The sequence below is a fragment of the Manis pentadactyla genome, chromosome 5 (genome assembly GCF_030020395.1).
Source record: "Manis pentadactyla isolate mManPen7 chromosome 5, mManPen7.hap1, whole genome shotgun sequence".
Taxonomy (NCBI): Eukaryota; Metazoa; Chordata; class Mammalia; order Pholidota; family Manidae; genus Manis; species Manis pentadactyla.
The window spans coordinates 58,036,054-58,053,615 of NC_080023.1; the positions used below are offsets into that span (position 1 = coordinate 58,036,054).

The following is a 17,562-nucleotide window of genomic DNA, read 5'->3' on the forward strand; positions in this document are numbered from 1 at the left end:
GTGCTTGGAAACTAATTTTAGAATTAGCCCACCTAAAAGTGAATATACTGAATGAAAACATGTATTTTAAAGGTAAATAACTTGGGTATTATCTGTCCTTTTGAATTCTGCAGCATTGCTTCTCTTCTTTGAGGTCTAAGGACTAGACTGTAAGCTTCCTTGTAGAGATGCTTTGGCCAGATACTACCTGGCTCATAGCAAACATTCTGTGAGTACTTGCTTAGGCATTGAGCATTTATCATATTTGGCCATTGATAGCTCACACATCCTTATGCCTTGCTCTTTTATTCCCACCTAACCTCCTCTTCTCCTCGTAGAACATGTGTAAGAACTGCAGAGGAACCTTCTGTAATGCCTGCTCAACAAACAAACTGCCTCTTCCTTCAAATATCAAGCCTGAGCGAGTTTGCAATCTCTGTCCCAAGCATTTGATGAAACAGTATTCCACCAGCCCATCGTGAGACTGGAGGCCAACACCTGGGGCAAAATGTCTCCACCTGTGTTATATGTCAGGCTTCCTCAGAGCCCCAACTTTAGAATCAACTCAAAAACTGCCCAGAATGATTCAGATGAACCAGGTCCAGGGAGAAGGTGCCGTGGTTGGAGGTGCTGGCTGTTCTGCTCGTTTTCCCTAATGACTGTATGAATAAAAGTTACTCAGTTGAGCCTTTCTCTTCTAAATCAAACGACACCATTCTGAAGGGTTTATTTTATAGCATGTCTTTGGAACGGCTATTTGTTTTTATGAATAGTGATAATATGGGTTTAGATATAACAGGAGTGAGGATCTAAACAGATAAGAATAAAAAGGAACATGACCATCTCCCTCTATTCACAGATTCAAGGGGGAAAAATGTTAACTGAGGTTGGAATGATAGGTGTTAGGTATTTTCCCAGGTGCTGCTAGACATAGACACTGTTTCCTTCCCCCCTACTACCTACCTCTTCTAAGAGTATTCCTACTAAACTGTGAACCCAAACTCAGGGAAAAGAAATGAGTAATATAAATTGTGAATGTATTTAAAACAATATTACAATAACATACTATGGTTTCAGGACCAGAGCTTTCTGGCCCCTACCTACAAGTGTTTCCAGTATTAGAACAAGGAGGAGGAACATTTGCCATTTTTCTGGTTATTGACTTCATAAGTAAATACCTGCCCTTTTCAGAATCTACTTCAAAACAAGCCACCTCTGTTCCCCATTCCCTGCCTTCTCTCCAAGTATAATGGAAATTGTAAGTTTTAAAGATAGGACTTGACTTTGTAAATAGAGAGTATTGAAAGCAAAGCTAAGTCAGGTGTAAAAACAAATTTAATGTCCATAGCTGAGACCAGTTAGCTTAGAATAGTTATTAAATTATTTATTGAATAAGAAGTCCTTTATTCTGAGCCAGTTAGAACTGGTAGACAGGTTTCTTGGAATGTATGATGCTCAAACATCTCTTAGTAATAAACCCTTTTGAGGAAAAGGGAAGTGCATTCAGCAAGGGAAGGAAAATGGTGTATGCTATTTTGATTATGTTACATGCATCTAAATTACTTGATTCCATTTAAGTCCTAAGAAGATATGATTCTGTAACTGGTTTAGAGTTGTGGGGTGGAAACATCCTGGGACCATGGTATTTTATAAATTCTGTCTCCTGAAAAGGGTTTACAGCCTGGGAAAGAGTTGTTATTCCATAAGTGTGGCCTGTTAGTGAAGCTGAGCTTAAATAAAAGTACTAGGAAAAATAAAATTCAATAATTCTAGCCTAGTTTGTTTATTGTCTTTTTTTCTATTTAAATATTTTTAATAATTTTTCATTGTCCTTGTTTGGCTACATATGTGTGTGGATAAACTGAAGGTTCCTGTGGCCAGGATTTTCACCTGGCCCTGGTTGGCTACTCACAACATGTGTGGGCCATGCGTCATTATTGACTATATAGAGAGCTCCACCCAGTACTCTGGGCAACAGGGTGGCACAACTGCAAGGCTGCAGGAGAGCAGAACAGAGGCTGGAGTGGTGGCAGTGCCAAGGACAGACACTGGGACAGCTGTGCAGGAGGGGGGCCCAGAGGATGGCTGTACGGGTAGAGAGACCCAGAGGCACAGACCGGCTTGCCGCATGCAGACTCGCTCTGAGTGTATGGGATTCTAGTGATTGACCTGCCACTGTGGAAATGAAGTTGGGTATAACTCTTTCACCCCAAGAACGTTCTACTGTCATTTCTTTGGTTACACTGAATCCATAGTGAACTTGTCCAGAGCTGAAACCCACTGGCAAGACAAATGTGCCAACCCTATTCAAGGTGCTATAGGTAATATGGGAAATGATCCTAAGTTAGTGAAAGTTATTTCCTTATTAGTTTTGAATTAAATTGAAAAGATGCAACTCTGCACATGGAATGTAAGGAAGAGTCTTTGCTGCTTACGTTTTATTTGGAATTATGCATAAGCTTGTCTTGCCAATGGGTTTCAGCCCTAGGCAAGTTCGCTATAGATTCAGTGTGACCAAAGAAAATGACAGCAAAACATTCTTGGGGTGAAAGGGTTATATCCAAATTTATTTCCAGGTGGCAGGTCAGTCACTAGAATCCCATTCACAGTGAGTCTGCAGGCAGCAAGCCATTCTCTGCCTCTGAGCCCCTCTGTCCGCACAGCCATCCTCTGGGCCTCTGTCCTCAGCGCCGCCGCCACTCCAGCCTCTGCTCTGCTCTGCTCTCCTGCAGCCTTGCAGCCCTGCCACCATGTCGCACCCAGAGCACTGGGCAGAGCTCTTTTTTACAGTCAACAGCCATGTATTGCACACAGGTGTGCAGTGAGCTAGTCAGCCAGAGCCAGGTGAGAATCCTGGTCATAGCAACTCTCATTTTATCCACAAGCTATTTAGCCTTTTCAAAAAAATTAAATTGTCTTGCCAATGGGTTTCAGCCCCTGGCAAGTTTGCTATGAATTCAATGTGACCAAAGAAATTGACAGCAAAACGTTCTTGGGGTGAAAAGGTTATACCCAACTTTATTTCCAGGTGGCAGGTCAGTCACTAAAATTCCATTCACAGTGAGTCTGCAGGCAGCAAGCCATCCTCTGGGCCTCTGTCCTTGGTACTGCCACCACTCCAGCCTCTGCTCTCCTGCAGCCTTGCAGCTGTTCCACCATGTGCCCAGAGCACTGGACAGAGCTCTTAAATATACAGAGTCAACAGCCATGCATGTATTGCCCACAGGTGTGCAGTGAGCTAGTCAGCCAGGGCCAGGTGAGAATCCTGGCCACAGGAACTCTCATTTTATCCACAAAAATCTCCCTTAAAAATTGTGCTTTATATATTTACAATACCATCAATTAAGAATCACATCCTTAGGAATAAACTTAACCAAAGCAACGAACTTAACCTGTGCAATGAAACCTACAAAACAATGACAAAACAAAGACAACAAACAAATGGAAAGATACTCCATGCTCACAAGTTGGAACACTTAATATTGGTAGGATGTTCAGTACTCCCCAAAGTGTCCATTCAAAAATGTATATGGAATTTCAAGGGATACCCAAATATCCAAAGCAATCTTGGAAATAGGACAAAGTTGGAGGTCTTACACTTCCTGGTTTCAAAAGTTACTACAGCTTGGTAGGGCACTGGCATACAGACAGACATACAGACCAATGGAATAGAATGGACAGCCTAGAAATAAACCCTCACATATATAGTCAAGTGATTTTTGGCAAGCATGTCCAGATTATTCAATACGGAAAGGACAGTCTTTTAAACAAATGATATGGAAAGCTGGATATCCACATGCAAAAAAAAAAATGAAGTTGGACATTTATACCATATATAAAAATTAAAATAGATCAAAGATCTGAATGTAGGAGATGAACAATAAACATCTTAGAAGAAAACGTAAGAGGAAAAGGGTCATAACATTGGATTTGGCAATGCTTTTTTGGGTAAGAAACCAAAGGACAGGCAACAAACAATAGGTTGGACTTAATCAAAATTAACTGGTGAAATTTGAACCCCAGTGTACTGTTAGTGGCAATGTAAAATGTTGAAGCCACTGTGGAAAAACAGTACGGTGGTTCCTAAATAAATAAAACAAAATTACCATATAATACAACAATTACATTTCTGAGTATACTATAGTTTTCACAAAAGAGGTGAAAGCAGAGGGTCAGATATTTAAAACCCATGTTCACAGCAGTGTTATTCACAATAGCCAAAAAGTGAAGCAACCCAAGTGTCCATAGCCAATAACTGGATAAACAAAATGTAATAAATACAATGGAATATTAGTCAGCCTTTAAAAGGGAAGAAATTCTGATACAGACTGCAACATGCTGAACCTTGACATTGAAAGTGCAATGTCAGTCCCACAAAGTACAAATATGACTTCACCTGCATGAGGTACCTGACCTGGAACACTCAAATTCATAGAAAATATAATGGTTGCAAGGCTGGGGACTGGGGAAATGGGGAGAATTTCAGTTGGGGAAGATGAAGTTCTGGCAATGGATGGTGGTGTTTGCACAAGTGTTCTTAATGCCATAGAAATACAGTTTAAAATGGTAAAGTCTGTTATCCCACTATTTTAAAAAAACATGCTTTCCAGATACAGAAAATAATTAGATGTGTATGTATGGATGGATGGTACACAAACAGAGCTGCCTGCTGAAAGGGCCTAGGAGACACCCTAGAAGCAATGGGCACACCCAATTCCCAGTCTCCCATTAGAAACTAAAGCTCAGTTTCTAATACCATCCTCCAAAAAAAAACAGGACTCCTTTGAGAAATAGCCAATTCTAAGTCTGGGGGGCATAACTAAGGGATACAGGAGCCTACTGAAAGCTTCTAATGGCTAAAGCTGAAACAATGTGACAATGTGACAAAATAATGCCTAATAGGATTATAACCCAAAAGTATCAAATAAATATCCATTGAGTCCATACTGGTGATAGGGTTAAATAAATGGGGGAGAAGTGGCACGTCTCCTGTACAGAAAAACTCCAGCGTATGTACATACTCCTTCAAGGAGGTGGAACTTGAATATGGGTTTAGTAAATTGCTTCAAGAAAGAATATGGGAAGGCTCAAGAAACTTCAGTAACCGAGCAAACATTACGTTGGCTAGGTATCATCAGTTGCTAACGTTACCAGGAAGCCTTGATAAGATGTAGTGAGAATGGCACCTTTCTCTTCTTCCTCCCCAAAACCTATAACCCCAATCTGAGAAACCAGAAAAGCCCAGTTGAGGGGTATTCCACAAAATACTCCTTAATTTTGTCAAGGTCATCAAAAATAAAGTGAGGTCAAGGAGACATGATGACTAAACAATGTGGGACAAAAAGTATTGGGTAAGTGCCGGGGAAATTCTCAGCATGCCATTGAGAAACGTTTGGGGGGTGCTCATCCCGACGTCTGTGCCTGGTGGAGTTGGAAGTGGCCCGGGTGTCCTCCCGGGGGTAGTGGGCAGGAATATGTGATGAGACACACCATAGAGGTCTGAGCAAGCTCTCAACACAAGACACGCAAGCGACAGCAAACATGGATGGGTCTTTAAAGCACGCAATTTCAAGAAACTGATGCAGAACTATGGCATAATACCATTTATATGAATTCAAAGTGCACTCAGTGGTTACATGAATCCATCTATGTACTGAAATGTATAGAGCTAACAAGTGTTACTGTATTTCTTACAAGATATTAGGGGGAAATATCAATAAAATCTGAACCAGAGGTGGAATTTATTGACAGTAGTTATGACAAACTGTAGCAATATGTAAACAGTGAAACTGGGTAAAGCACATAGAGGAATTCTACTTTTGCAAATTTTTTAATACCAAAAGTATTATGAAATAAAAGGTACTTCAATGAAAAATTTTGTGCTTCCATCCTCAAAAGTGTTAGGTTTAACCTAACAGAACTTGACTCAACTCCCTAAGTGCAGTTGGAGTTATTTCCAAATAGGATCTGAGGATTTTCCTCAGCATGACGATCTTAGATCAGAGTTGTAGTTCAACATAAAGGCCTTGGTTCATTCATCGTTTATGGTCATTAACAAAAATGTATGATGATACTCTTAAAGATAATTTAAACATTCTGTGAAAGCAGTCTAGGTATGTACTAGAATTTTGAAACAGCTCTCAGGGCCCCTGTCTAGCAGAGCCTCATTTTAGCTTTGCTCAGCAGAAAACACAGGCTTTTTAAAAATTACATTTCAGAAGTAGGAGGCTATATTTTGATTTATAGTAAAATGTCTTTCAAATAACAGCCTAACATATGCCCCCAAATGTTCTCCCAGGTCAAATCTTAATGATTCTTAGACATCTATTGGCTTGAAGATTGTCAGTTACTGAGGTCTTTTTCATTCTCAACATTCCTGAGGAGAGTTGACTTTGATAACACATGACTTTTATGTTAAGAGGTTTTTGTCAGCATGTCAAACTACATCAAGTATACAACAAAATCAGAAATCAATGACCTGACAAGCAGTTTCTGCACCTGGAATAACAAACTTTATTCAAAGACAGTGTATTATCTTGAAATGTAAAATCAGTTAAAAATAGAACCAGTGACATTGTGTTGCTGAGGATGTCAGATTCCTGACTTAATAACTAAGCTTGTTAAAGAGCAGTAAGTCAGGCCTCCAACGGACAGGTAGGGTGGAAAAGCTGAACAATTCTCCAGGCCACTGTACTGCCTTACCATTCTGGGATGCTACCTTTTGGCACAACAGTATCATTCATATTCAGTTATAAGATATATCACAAACAATTCTTATAAATTAGAGGTTATGTAGCTGAATATTATCACTTGTATTCCGTTTGCTTTCTTCAGGGGAGCAAGAAATGGGCGGAACTACAGCCAGACTATCAGCAATCAGCAATTATAACTGTTTCTCTTTAGTTATTGGTGTTTATTCCCAAATGTCATTGTCAAGGGTCAGAAAGATTGAGAACTTCTTGACCTCAGTGAGAACCAGGCATATTTGGGGATCACAAGTCTGGATATATTTGTGAACTTCTACCTGTGGGCACCAAAATTTAGCCTGGGTCACTTGAAAACCTTATTCGTAAATGCATCTTGGTGATCCTTTAGTTTCCCCGAGTCCATCCACACTCTAGAATCTGCCTTACCTACACACCTTCATGCCTTATTATTAGGTGGTTTCTAAGTCATTTCACTGGGGTGTCCTAATTCTGACACAAAACCTAGAAGCTATAAAAGCAAAATTTAAGAATTCCACCACATAAAAATAACTTCTGCCATTATAAGCAAACAAACTGGCAAACTGGGGAGTGGGGGAGGTATTTAAAGCTAGCTCATTGCTAGGATGAAGGGCTCCTGCTAAACAGTTAAGACCAATCAATAAACAGCACAGAAAGGAATCAGCAAAATTCAGACTGTGGAAACTTTTACAAATTAATATTTTCTTCAATAGGGAAAAAGAAATGGAAGGAGAAACATATACACTAAAAAGAAACAAGAAACAGGAACTTCAACATCACTAAAGAGATTTGAATCGCAAATAAGCTTATGAATAATGTTCAACATCGACTGTCAGGGAAAGCAAATTAAACGACAGTGCCACCGCACACAGAATGGCTGAAACCACAGGCCGACACCACCAAATGAAGGAAGTAGACCTACCAGAACCCTCACGTTTGTAGGCATGTAAAATAGGATGACCACGTTGGAAAAAGGTTTGTCAAATTTCTGGTAAAATTAAAAAGTATCAAGCTTACAACTCAGGACATTCTTCTAGGTACCTACACAGAAGAATCTTAGGTCCACAAAAAGACTTGCACAGGATGTTCACAGCAACTTTATTCATAAAAGCCAAAAACTGGAAACAGCCCCATTGTCCAACAGTTGTTCACTTACAGTAAAAGGTTAAATGTGGCATATTCATACAATATATTATTACTCAGCAATGAGAAGGAACAGAGCAAAAACACATTTGAATCTCAAAACATGCTGAGTCAAATTTACACAAGAATGCATACTGTATGATGCCATTTATGTGCCATTCTAGAACAGGCCAAACTAATCTATGGTGAAAACAAAATCCTAACAAGGGATAGGAGTGGTACGTGAGCCAACTGGGTAAAAAAATTTTAGGATGTGATGGAAATGTTCCACAGCTTGCTAGGGGTTTGGGTTACAGTTATGTAGGTAGGCAAGTATTAACTGACATTTTCATTTCTTTTAAAAATATAAATTACAGCAGATGATACATATTATTCTGTACATCAAAAGCCAAAACTACACTTAACACTTGTTCACCTCATTGTAAATTTTACCTCAAGGAAAAAACTCTAGTTAACAATATGTACTCCAAAAAGCTTAAAAATCAACTTTGACACACAAGGAAAAAGAAATTGATGGAAGATAAAACATGGCAAAATGATACTTGCAGAATCTAGGTGGTAGGTATAGGCACATTTATAATTCAACTTTTCTGTATGCTTGAAATTTTTTATTAAAAAATGTTGCAGGGGTAAAAGCATAATAACCAATTGCAACATGTGGACCATTGTTAAGATCCTGATTCAAATGAAGTTTTTTTTAATGACACTGAAGATAATTTAGTGTTAAGAAATTAGTATTTTTAGGAAAGATGCTATTTTTCTAAAGTCCTTTTAAAAAGGAGATTTATGTATATTGAAATGTATACAAATAAAACAATGCTGTCTTGGATCTGCCTTAAAATCAGTATGAGGATAAGTAGATGGTGATTATAAAAGGAAAACAGGGAGAGGACATGAAGACAATTCACAAAAAAAGGAAATCCAAAAGCTCTTAAGCATGAAGAAATGCTTCCCTATTAAAGAAAACCATTGTGGGTTTGTTTTGACCTGTCAGATTGGCAAAGAATAAATTGCTAACGCTTATGTTAGGGAGGCCATGGGGAAATGGGCACTTGCATTGCTAAGAGCAAACAAGGAAAAAATTACAGATATAAATTTAATTTTAGATGTAAACTGCAAGTGCACATACTCTGACCATTTATCCTACAGAGAAATTTACTTATGTACAAAATGATGTAAATTTATATAGGATAACTCATTTCAGTATTACAAGAGCAAAAAAATCGGTAACAATTTACATGTTCACCAGTAAGGGACAGGTTAGATTACAAACATCCATATCATACAATCATTTTTCTTAAAGGATTTTATATACTGATATAAAGTGATCTTTAGGATTTAGTAAATGGGAAAAAGGTACAGAATAATATGTATCATCTGCTGAAATTTGTATTTTAAAAAGAAATGAAAATATCAATTAGTATTTGCCTACCTACATGATAAATGTCACTGGGAGCTTACACTAGAAACTGAAGACAGGGCTGCCTGAGAAGGTAAACTACGTGGTTGAAGCATAGGAAGGGAGGGACTGTTCACTGTAAACGCCTTCATATCTCTTTGAATTTTATTTCCTTCAAAAGATAAAATATAATTTTTAAGTTACCCAACTATTTATTTTTATACTATCAAGATTTAAGAACCAAACTAACCCTTCCTTTATCCCCTTCCTAAAATTCAAGAGAAAACCACCCATTAAGAAGTGGGCAAAAGATCTGAACAAAACCTCACCAAAGACAATATGCAGATGCAAATAAATATATAAAATGATGCTCAACGTCTATGTCATTATGGAATTGCAAGTGAAAACGAGATACCACTACATTCCTATCAGAGTAGCTAAAATTCAAAATCACATCATATGCTAGCAAGAGTTGCTCGAGGAACTCTCATTCATTGCTGGTGGGAATGCAAAATAGTAAAGCTACCTTCTAAGAGTTTGGCAGTTTCTTCCAAAACTAAACATAGCCTTACCATATGATTCAGCATCGTGCTTTTTGGTATTTACCCAAATGATTTGAAATGTTATGCACACACAAAAACCTACACACGAATGTTTATAGCAGCTTTTATTCCCTTCCTACAAACTTCAGAGATGATTTTCTAATCTACTGAGTTTGGTAGTGGGGAATGTATTCCTACTACATTAGAGCAGTTTTTTTTTCAAATCCCCTGGAATTTAGGCCTGCCTCTACTTTACTGCTCAGACATACCATTCTACTCTGTCATACAGGTCCCACAGGTTGACTGTGATCCTTTCACATAATTTAGGGAAAACTCAAACAATGGAATATTTTAAGGTAAAAAATGAATAGGATGTAACCCAAAGAAAAATCTCCAAAGGAGAATCTGCTAAGAAACTGATTAGGGCACAGAATGCCAACAGGGCATGTTGACTAATACCAAGTGGAGCCACTGCCTCAGAATGACACATAGATGGAAGTGGCTTTCTCCTGCTTCTTCCTCCCCACACTTCACAGGTAGTGAGGAGGCAGGTAGCTGAGTGGACTCAGGCTTCTTTCCCAACTGGCAGAAGCCTTTTACCCAGGCATACAGACACTCTGCTTTGACTTCACTCTGTTATCAGTGAGTATATCAATTCCAGTCACAATCTTTAAGCAATTCCCTCCTTGGTCTGTACATGCTACTTATGTTGAGTTGTCTCTCCAATTCCTTGAGAAGTAGCTAGCCAAAGCAGGATATGCGTAACCTGGCCATATCCCCTGCTATTTTTGATAGCTTTACCACAAAGGCAATTATAAAGACACAAAAGACCCATACAGAAGAGCAAAATTAACTGTCATTACTTCTTCCATAGCAAACAAGGATAAACAGCCCAGTTTCATCAGATTTGGGGAGACAAAAATACATGTTTTGATTGGATAGAAATAAATTATTTACTTTTATTCTCTACTGGGTGTTTTTATTCTTCCAGTAACTACATTTGTTACTACATCTTGTCAGTGATCGTTATACTAGCCTAAATTATGAGCAATAACCTACTAAAAGGAGTATAGGAAGTATATGCCTTCATGTAAGATGATTTCCCAAGAATGGCCCACCTTTTGTACTGAGAACTCAGCTGCTAGTGTGGCAAGAAGATACAAGGCTTCATGCTTACCCAACCACAAAATATTTTAGTGCTTTTGCTCTCATTCTTTTCCCAGAGATGTACAAGTGAAATGCATTAGCTTTAAAATAAACTATTTGTAAATGAATTAATTCCTCATAAATCCCAATCCCAATAGACCTTACAGACTTTTTCCCACAGCACATTAGAAACCTACTGCTAAAGGATGAAAGACCACATTCTAATAAGTCATACAGCTACAGACACCCATTCTCATAGTTACATACATTCAAACATATATGAAAACACATTTCAATCTAATACTGAAAGTGTTAAGATGGTTGATTGTCATGTTATTCTTACACAACTGAAGTTAGCCACTTCTTCTTATACCAAAATTTGATATACTAAAAATATATTGTTGATTCACACACTCCAAAATAAATACTCTTAAGTAATCTTCAGCCTGAAACAAGCCTTCATTTATTGACTACTTACAGACAGTGACTTCGTATCTTAGCTGGTAATCAAGGATGGATATGTATTGAGGGGGAGAAGGCATAATTTCTCTTCCAGATATCACCTCTCAGAAATCTGGACTAAATCAATTTTAAGAACTAGAATTTCATCTCCTGGTAACTATGTGGCAGTTGCCACCCTAAGAACAGGAACAAGGCAAAGAACATATACAGGACTTTGATTCTCCTACACAAGTGCACATAAAGTTAGTTTATTAATGACTACATTTTAAAGCCAGTCATTTTGATCCAATATTTAAATAACAAGCTGTTTCATATTAAAGCAGAAGTTACTGCCACAATGTGACAGAAGTACAGCTTTTTCCATAAACCCTTCACACAATTATACATTAAATGCTATTTTTATTTAAGCAAAGCACCCCTACTTATTCTAAAATACGGGATGTGCTACCCCACTGAAAAAGCAAATGAGACAGTCTTCCTTTCTAGAGCTGGTTAAAATTCAAGTGAAGCCATTAATGTCCTTAGCAGTAGGGACTGTTTTGACATGTCACTTCACAGTTTGAGACTAACAAACACCCTTTAAGGTTTATGCAAATCCAAAAAAAAAAGGGTTGTGGGGGAGTTCAAACAACTTTTAAGTTAAGACTAGAATTCTCTCCTTAAGTATACAGGCACGAATGTTAATTGCCTTTAGCACAAGGCTTAGAAAGGCAAAACACTTCTAAAGACATAAAACTGTCAAATGGTTGCCATGTACACTCACTAGCCTGTAGCATTTTTTTTTTTAATTCCTACCCCTATCTAAGTAATCAAATCTACCCAGAATTAAAACTACTCTGCCCAACCATAATGATTCAAAGATACTTTCCTTGCTTTGGTGACTATTTGGTTAATAAATCAGTATTTTATTCTAAGAGAAGTTTTAAATCAGAGCTCTCAATTCATAGGCAAAAAACAAAATTTCAAACAGATCATTTTTTAAAATAAGAAAAAGATTTTAAAGGACAGTGCTGAATAAAAATATGCAGTCTTTACCCTGGGTACATATCCTCCATGAAAACAAACTCTTTAATCATATAAAACAAAGACCGGATTTTTAAATCAGATCCTGGACAGTTTAAACAAAATTTAAATTTGTGGTTTATTTCTTAAATCCAAACTGAATCTTTCCTTTTTCTTTCTAAACAAACAGTCCACTACAAAATTTTTCTTATAAGTAATAAACCGAACCCTCGAATCCTTTCTCTAGCAGTTGCTGCTAAGAAACTGGAACTTTATATCTCATGTCCAAGAAAGATGTGCAAATGAAATGCCTCTTGTTTCATCCTGAAATAAAACAAAAAATGTTGCACATTTACTAAATATGTTGTACATGTTTACATACTGTTTAAAATTACAAATTCAATACCTTGTTTACTTTCTGATTTAGTGCAAGTTATCTGACAATTCAATAAAGCTAAGGTGAAGAAAATGAGTTAGGCATTAGTGTTTGTAGTCTAGTATGAAGACAGCAGATTTTCAGAGTTGAGCACAGGAAGTGTTTTTTAGCTAATATATTTATTTATATCATGAAATTGTAGAGCTTTATAACCAAAAATAGCTCATGGAAAGTACAATAAAGAAATGCCCCTTCAAGAAATCATTACAGTTAAGTGTCTTAAAGAAATATACAACTACATGTAGAAAAATGACTACAATACATTAAAAGATTTTAGGGGGAGAAAAGACACCCCATAACAGTCAAGGAAAGGAACATCAGGACATACTTAATAGACTTATCACAGGTTAACTCTGAAATTGTGTACTTCCTAGTACAACGATTTTCCTAACACTATTTTAGGAAAAAATACAGTAGTACATTAAGTGTATGTATCAGTGATATACCCTGGTTTTAAATGAATCTCTTTAAAGATCTTGAAAATATCTTAGAATTGAGAAAAATGTGTTGAAATTTTATAGAAATAAAGCTAATGCAAGGCACATTTTCAGTATATTATGATTTATGGCTACAAAAGGAGAAAAATTATTTTTAGGCAAAAAGCTTGATGAATGTTGCAAATGATGCAAAAAGATTCTATATAGGGAAAATACTCAGTCATTATACAATCAGTGAATTCTCTACCAAGAAGCTCATTCCTTATATTGATGCTTCAGTACCATGATTCATTAAAAAGAGGATTGTTTTCACAATATTGCAAATTACTGAGTTAACGATTAATTTACAAATTGAAAGTAACTCCCACAGTTGCCTTTCTTAAATTTACCTTATTATCTGGAGTCCCTGGAAATTTTATTTTCCTTTTGGACATGAATTCAGGAACAATTCAATATACCTATGGTCTGAGAGTAACAAAAAAAGATTCACTTTAAAAAGCTGAAAAGGCAAAAATAATACTATAACCATGTTCCTTGTATTTCAGACAGCAACTCAAATCCCACGCCTATTTCCCTCCCTAACTAAAAATGAAAAAAAAAAAAAAATCTTTACCTAATTGTGGATAGAAATATGCAGGCTATTTATGCAGGCTATTTAGCAGACGATAAATGTTTTCCATTATAATAGTGTTTTGTCTGTTTTACACTTAATTTAGTAATATTAACAGAGTACAATTTTCCCAAGGATAAATTCTAGGCAAAATTCAAAACAGAGAAAGGCTTTTGGAAGCAAAGGCTGATATAAAAAATGACAAAGAAAACCACAGGCAGCACTTACGAACATGGGACCGATCCTTGAGCATAGCTGCAACAGCATCCTCGTGGGAATTGAAGTGCACATCAGCTTCTCCAGTGGCCTTCCCACTGGAACTATATTCCATGGTGATTCTAACAGGCTTCAGTGGAGCAAAAAACTAAACGAAAAAGGAAGCCAAGGGAACATAATGGTACTAGGCCAATTTCTCTTAAGTCTTACGGCTTTGCATTATTTTTTTTAGACTTTGATTAATACATCTGATACATCTGTTTTTAGGACATTTCTTTAAGCACCACAGTGGTTACACATCTACCATCTCTTCTGACCTTTGTACTCAAGGTTACATTTCAAGTATCTGTTAATAAATAACAAACTATAAATAGAATATTTTACAAAACGTTTTCAAACTTTTTTTACCAACAAAAGCCACTTTTATTATTCCTCCCACACACTAACTTCCGTTTCTAAAGACTCTCCAACAAATACATTTCATTTCTTCATTAATTTTTTATCAGACATGTACCTGATAATCAAGTTTCTTATCAGCACTACAAAAGCAGAGTTACCACATTTAATGGTTATCATTCCCAACCAGATCAACAGAAAATAATACATTAATGAGTCTGGGGCAAGCTTCATTTGGCTAAAGAAAGGATTCCTATGAAATAATGAAGATGACTTGAGGCCCCACTACTAACCAAACACTCTAGGTTTAGATCTACTTTAAATGTATGTCCTCAACTTCATGAAGTCAGTAAGGGCTTTGTTGTTTTATCTTTTCATACTGTTTATCATAACATACAAATACATTTTTTTGTTTGTTTTTGTCTTTCTTTTTTGGTATCACTAACCTACAATTACATAAGGAACATTATGTTTACTAGACTCCCCCCATCACCAAGTCATCCCCACAAACCCCATTACAGTCACTGTTCATCAGCGTAGCAAGATGCTGTAGAATCACCAGTTGTATTCTCTGTGTTGCACAGCCCTCCCCGTGCACCCACCTCACATTATACAAGCTAATCATAAGGCCACCTTTCTTTTTCGCACCCCCTTATCCCTTCCTTACCACCCATCCTCCCCAGTCCCTTTCCCTTCGGTAACTGTTAGTCCACTGTTGGGTTCTGTGATTCTGCTGTTTTGTTCCTTCAGTTTTTTTCTTTGTTCTTATACTTCACAGATGACTGAAATCATTCGGGACTTGTCTTTCTCCCCCTAGCTTATTTCACTGAGCATAATACCCTCTAGCTCCATCCATGTTGTTGCAAATGGTAGGATCTGTTTTCTTCTTATGGCTGAATAAGATTCCATTGTGTATATGTACCACCTCTTTATCCATTCAACTACTGATGGACACTTAGGTTGCTTCCATTTCTTGGCTATTGTAAATAGTGCTGCGATAAACATAGGGGTGCGTATGTCTTTTTCATACTGGGCTGCTGCATTCTTAGGGTAAATTCCTAGAAGCAGGATTCCTGGGTCAAATGGTATTTCTATTTTGAGCTTTTTGAGGGACCTCGATACAGCTTTCCACAATGGTTGAACTAGTTTACATTCTCACCAGCAGTGTAGGAGGGTTCCCCTTTCTCCACAACCTCGCCAACATTTGTTGTTGTCTTTTGGGTGGTGGCGATCCTTACTGGTGTGAGGTGAGATCTCACTGTGGTTTTAATTTGCATTTCTCTGATGAGTAGCAATGTGGAGCATCTTTTCATGTGTCTGTTGGCCATCTGAATTTCTTCTTTGGAGAAGTGTCTGTTCAGCTCCTCTGCCCATTTTCTAATTGGATTATTTGCTTTTTGTTTGTTGAGGTGTGTGTGAGCTCTTTATATATTTTGGATGTCAACCCTTTATTGGATCTGTCATTTATGAATATATTCTCCCATACTGTAGGATACCTTTTTGATCTATTAGTGGCGTCGTTTGCTGTACAGAAGCTAGTCAGCTTGATATAGTCCTACTTGTTCATTTTTGCCTTTGTTTCCCTTGCCCAGGGAGATACGTTCATGAAGAAGTCATTCATGTTTATGTCCAAGAGACGTTTGCCTATGTTTTTTTCTAAGAGTTTTATGGTTTCATGACTTACATTCAGGTCTTTGATCCATTTCTAATTTACTTTTGTGTATGTGCTTAGACAGTGATCCAGTTTCATTCACTTACACATAGCTGTCCAGTTTTGCCAACACCAGCTGTTGAAGAGGCTGTCATTTCCCCATTGTATGTCCATGGCTGCTTTATCATATATTAATTGACCACATGTTTGGGTTAATATCTGGACTCTCTATTCTGTTCCACTGGTGTGTGGCTCTGTTCTTGTGCCAGTACCAAAGTGTCTTGATTTCTGTGGCTTTGCAGTAGAGTTTGAAGATGGGAAGTGAGATGCCCCCTGCTTTATTCTTCCTTCTCAGGATTGCTTTGGCTATTCGGGTTCTTTTGTGGTTCCATATGAATTGTAAAATTATTTGGTCCAGTTCATTGAAGAATGTTGTTGGTATTCTCATAGGCATTGCATTGAATCTGTAGATTGCTTTAGGCAGGATGGCCATTTTGACAATATTAATTCTTCCTAGCCAAGGGCATGGAATGAGTTTCCATTTGTTAGTGTCCTCTTTAATTTCTCTTAAGAGTGTCTTATAGTTTTCAGGGTATAGGTTTTTCACTTCCTTGGTTAGGTTTGTTCCTAGGTATTTTATACTTTTTGATGCAATTGTGAATGGAATTGTTTTCCTGATTTCTCTTTCTGTTAGTTCATCATTAGTGCATAGCAAAGCAACAGATTACTGTGTATTAACTTTGTATCCTGCAACTTTGCTGAATTCAGGTATTAGTTCAAGTAGTTTGGAATGGAGTCTTTAGGGTTTTTTATGTACAATATCATGTCATCTGCAAACAGTGACAGTTTGACTTCTTCCTAACCAATCTGTATGCCTCGTATTTATTTGTTTTGCCTGATTGCTGTGGCTAGGACCTCTAGTACTATGTTGAATAACAGTGGGGAGAGTGGGCATCCGTCTTGTTTCCCATCTTAGAGGAAAAGCTTTCAGCTTCTCGCTGTTAAGTATGATGTTGGCTGTGGGTTTGTCATATATGGCCTTTATTATGTTGAGGTACTTGCCCTCTATACCCATTTTGTTGAGAGTTTTTATCATGAATGGATGTTGAATTTTGTTGAATGCTTTTTCAGCATCTATGGAAATGATCATATGGTTTTTGTCCTTCTTTTTGTTGATGTGGTGGATGATGTTGATGCATTTTCGAATGTTGTACCATCCTTGCATCCCTGAGATGAATCCCACTTGATCATGGTGTATGATCCTCTTGATGTATTTTTGAATTCGGTTTACTAATATTTTGTTGAGTGTTTTTGCATCTATGTTCATCAGGGATATTGGTCTGTAATTTTCTTTTTTGGTGGGGTCGTTGCCTGGTTTTGGTATTAGAATGACGCTGGCTTCATAGATGAGTTTGGAA

The 17,562-nt window shown here is 37.4% G+C and overlaps 2 protein-coding genes across 10 annotated transcripts in view; one reads left to right on the forward strand and one right to left on the reverse strand.

Moving 5' to 3' along the window:
• RUFY3 (RUN and FYVE domain containing 3) overlaps positions 1 to 1,751 on the forward strand; it is a 73,066-nt gene extending 71,315 nt beyond the window's left edge. For all 8 annotated transcript variants that reach the window (XM_057502295.1, XM_036878984.2, XM_057502296.1 and 5 more), the window contains one exon: positions 318 to 1,751. In XM_057502295.1, the coding sequence (XP_057358278.1) occupies positions 318 to 461 (144 nt within the window). In that variant the 3' untranslated portion in view covers positions 462 to 1,751. The remainder of the gene's footprint in view (positions 1 to 317) is intronic.
• A 9,623-nt stretch (positions 1,752 to 11,374) lies between these two features.
• Positions 11,375 to 17,562, reverse strand: part of GRSF1 (G-rich RNA sequence binding factor 1) — a 65,077-nt gene continuing 58,889 nt past the window's right edge. For both annotated transcript variants that reach the window (XM_036879003.2, XM_036879002.2), the window contains exons 8-10: positions 14,110 to 14,245; positions 13,661 to 13,736; positions 11,375 to 12,722 (exon numbers count right to left, since the gene is read on the reverse strand). In XM_036879003.2, the coding sequence (XP_036734898.1) occupies positions 13,687 to 13,736; positions 14,110 to 14,245 (186 nt within the window). In that variant the 3' untranslated portion in view covers positions 11,375 to 12,722; positions 13,661 to 13,686. The remainder of the gene's footprint in view (positions 12,723 to 13,660; positions 13,737 to 14,109; positions 14,246 to 17,562) is intronic.